The sequence below is a fragment of the Atta colombica genome, unplaced genomic scaffold (assembly GCF_001594045.1).
Source record: "Atta colombica isolate Treedump-2 unplaced genomic scaffold, Acol1.0 scaffold25, whole genome shotgun sequence".
Taxonomy (NCBI): Eukaryota; Metazoa; Arthropoda; class Insecta; order Hymenoptera; family Formicidae; genus Atta; species Atta colombica.
In genome coordinates this window covers 183,722-186,250 of record NW_017259348.1, presented here as the reverse complement: position 1 = coordinate 186,250, position 2,529 = coordinate 183,722, and the positions used below count along the sequence as shown (strand labels likewise).

The 2,529-nt window shown below is 34.3% G+C and overlaps 1 protein-coding gene across 1 annotated transcript in view; it reads right to left on the bottom strand.

The window, feature by feature from the left end:
• Positions 1-2,529, bottom strand: part of LOC108688938 (homeobox protein Nkx-6.1-like) — a 42,315-nt gene that overhangs the window by 27,040 nt on the left and 12,746 nt on the right. Inside the window, exon 2 of the mRNA XM_018195489.1 lies at positions 2,224-2,334. Within this exon, the coding sequence (XP_018050978.1) occupies positions 2,224-2,334 (111 nt within the window). The remainder of the gene's footprint in view (positions 1-2,223; positions 2,335-2,529) is intronic.

Genomic DNA, 2,529 nt, shown 5'->3' with positions numbered 1-2,529 from the left:
TCTCTCTCTCTCTCTCTCTCTCTCTCTCTCTCTCTCTCTCTCTCTCTCTCTCTCTCTCTCTCTCTCTCTCTGTCTCTCTCTCTCTCTCTGCGGTGCCCTTAATCGTCTTCTCGTAAGGAGGGGGTGTATACACGATGACCGTACTACCATCGGGAATGTTCCGGTATGTATGTCAGGGGAGATCCTGCCGGCTAATTGAGCGTGAACCGTCCAAGTGCCCGAGGGAGTGCGAAGGGAGTGTGTCGGCACTTGATAACAATCGGGATCGACCTGCTACGATCGACATTGCTGATGTCTACACGTAAACGATAGTAGTATAGTCGATAGCCTAGATATGAGTGACCAAGTTCTGCAGATGTCTAATCCATAATTTTTCATATTTTATCGAAAGATTCACATGAGGAAACCGAATGAATAGTTCTCGAATTTCATAAATATATACTTTAATATGATTGACAAATCTAGAGAATTATAATAGTATTCTGAATAATCATATTACATTAAGATTAATGCCTCGTATGATCTATTTGAGTTAAACTCAAATAAAAATGCTCCTCAATAAAATACGATAAATTAGCAATATGCTTCCAAATCAATTAAAAATTTTGAATTGACCTACCTCATTTAGAGCTACTCATGCGTCCGTTTCTTTGCCACAAAATTGCATGTAAAAGATGATGTATATTAGTGTAAATTGGGAAGTAATAGATTACACGAATATTTGCAATTCAATTAGTAATTAGTATGCGTTGCATTATATCGATGAAACTGTAAACTCGATAACTCGAATTAATTTTAAATTCAAATCCCTTGCGACATGCGCATCGCAATTTTGTCTAGTTAGTTTGTAGAATTTTATTTTTCTCGAAATTATTTTACATGATTCTATATAATTCTATATACATTACAATTTCGTATTCGTAAATTCTTAATTAATAATCACTTTGTGATATCTATAAATTTAATATACTGTGCATATTTATATAGATAATACATTCACATTGTGCATAAATGACTGATCAAGCAATTATATTTATTTGACACTCAATATTTTATATAATTCTCATTCTACACTATTCCGTTTTTCAATGCGTCAATTTATATTTTAGCTTTAATCTTATTTAATCTTTTTAATCTTATTTAATTAGATTAGAAGAGGATTAAAATCCTAGTAATATTTTTGAGTAAATTAACATATGGCAAAAAGACTAGATAGAAATACGTTTTTTTATACGGTCAAATTCTTCGTTTATGTGTCATCGTTTATGTATCCTCGTTCAGATTGAATCTCTCTTGTTCTTCTCGTGGTCGCGGACCCTTCGCTCCATAACTTCCTTTCCCGCGCTCTCCGCGCGCGCGACGACAGTTTCTACGCATTTTTTACATTCCTCCCCGTAGGCGACCCACGCCGGGAGAACTGCTTCAAACGACTTTCTGGGCACGCCGTTATACAACCGGAGACACGTTCGGCAGCACGTGTTTCTTCACTTCGGCTCTGTGATTTTCCTGCCGCGAAAGCAAACACGCGCAGCTGTCAAACCCACCGCGACAGTGCCCGAGGAAAGGTAACGAAACATCCGCAGGCGGTTGAAACGTACGACAATACTCGTATTTAAAAGTAATAATAATACATCCCTCCATTGTCGAAGAAATGCTTGAGGTAAAAATGAGGTAAAAGAGGAGAAAGAAAAAGAGAAGAGAAAAATATTAAGAATAAAGTTAAGAATAAAGTTCCCAAATTTGTAAAGTAAGCCATAATTAGACATAGGCCTGTATAGTTTATAGTGTTTATATCGTGTGTGCATTTTTTTTATATTAACTATAACAACTTTTTATTAAATTATCTTAATTATGATACACGCGCGTGTATCAACGTATACATATGTGTATTTAATTAATCATTTTGATGAATATTGTGCCAATTTAGTACATCCTTCTTTAAATATATTGCTAAAATTAAGATAATTTAAGAAAGTTAAACAGAAATTTATTATGCTCGATATCCTATTTTATCTCGGTCTTAAGTATCTCATTTTACAAACCTTGGTGACCAATAAATTTTATGTTAATTATGTTCAATGTTAAATATGTTGTTTCTATAGTATATATTCATGTACTAAATATATGTTCGTGTTCAATAAATATGTGAATATTCAAGGTAGTGCGATATATAGTGTTCTATATGTAGTAAGGGATGTAGTATGCGTGAGATATTGAACTTACATGTGTGTAATCTTGCCCGCCATGCGAGAGGATCGCTGACTAGTCCCTGAAGACCCGGCCAATAGACTGCAGTATGCCGTGGTTCCGCTCTTTGTTGAAATTGACCGATACCTAGGGAGATATACCAATGAACACTTATACGTATTACGTGCGAATTGTTACTTAAGCTGGTTATTCCAAAGTCTTCACGAATCAGTAGCATACTTTTTCCAACTTTTTTCGTATAAATAATAAACAATATCAACTTTTAGTTGATAATAATAATATTAATTAATTTCTTTTTATAATAATAAGGTAGTTTTTAAT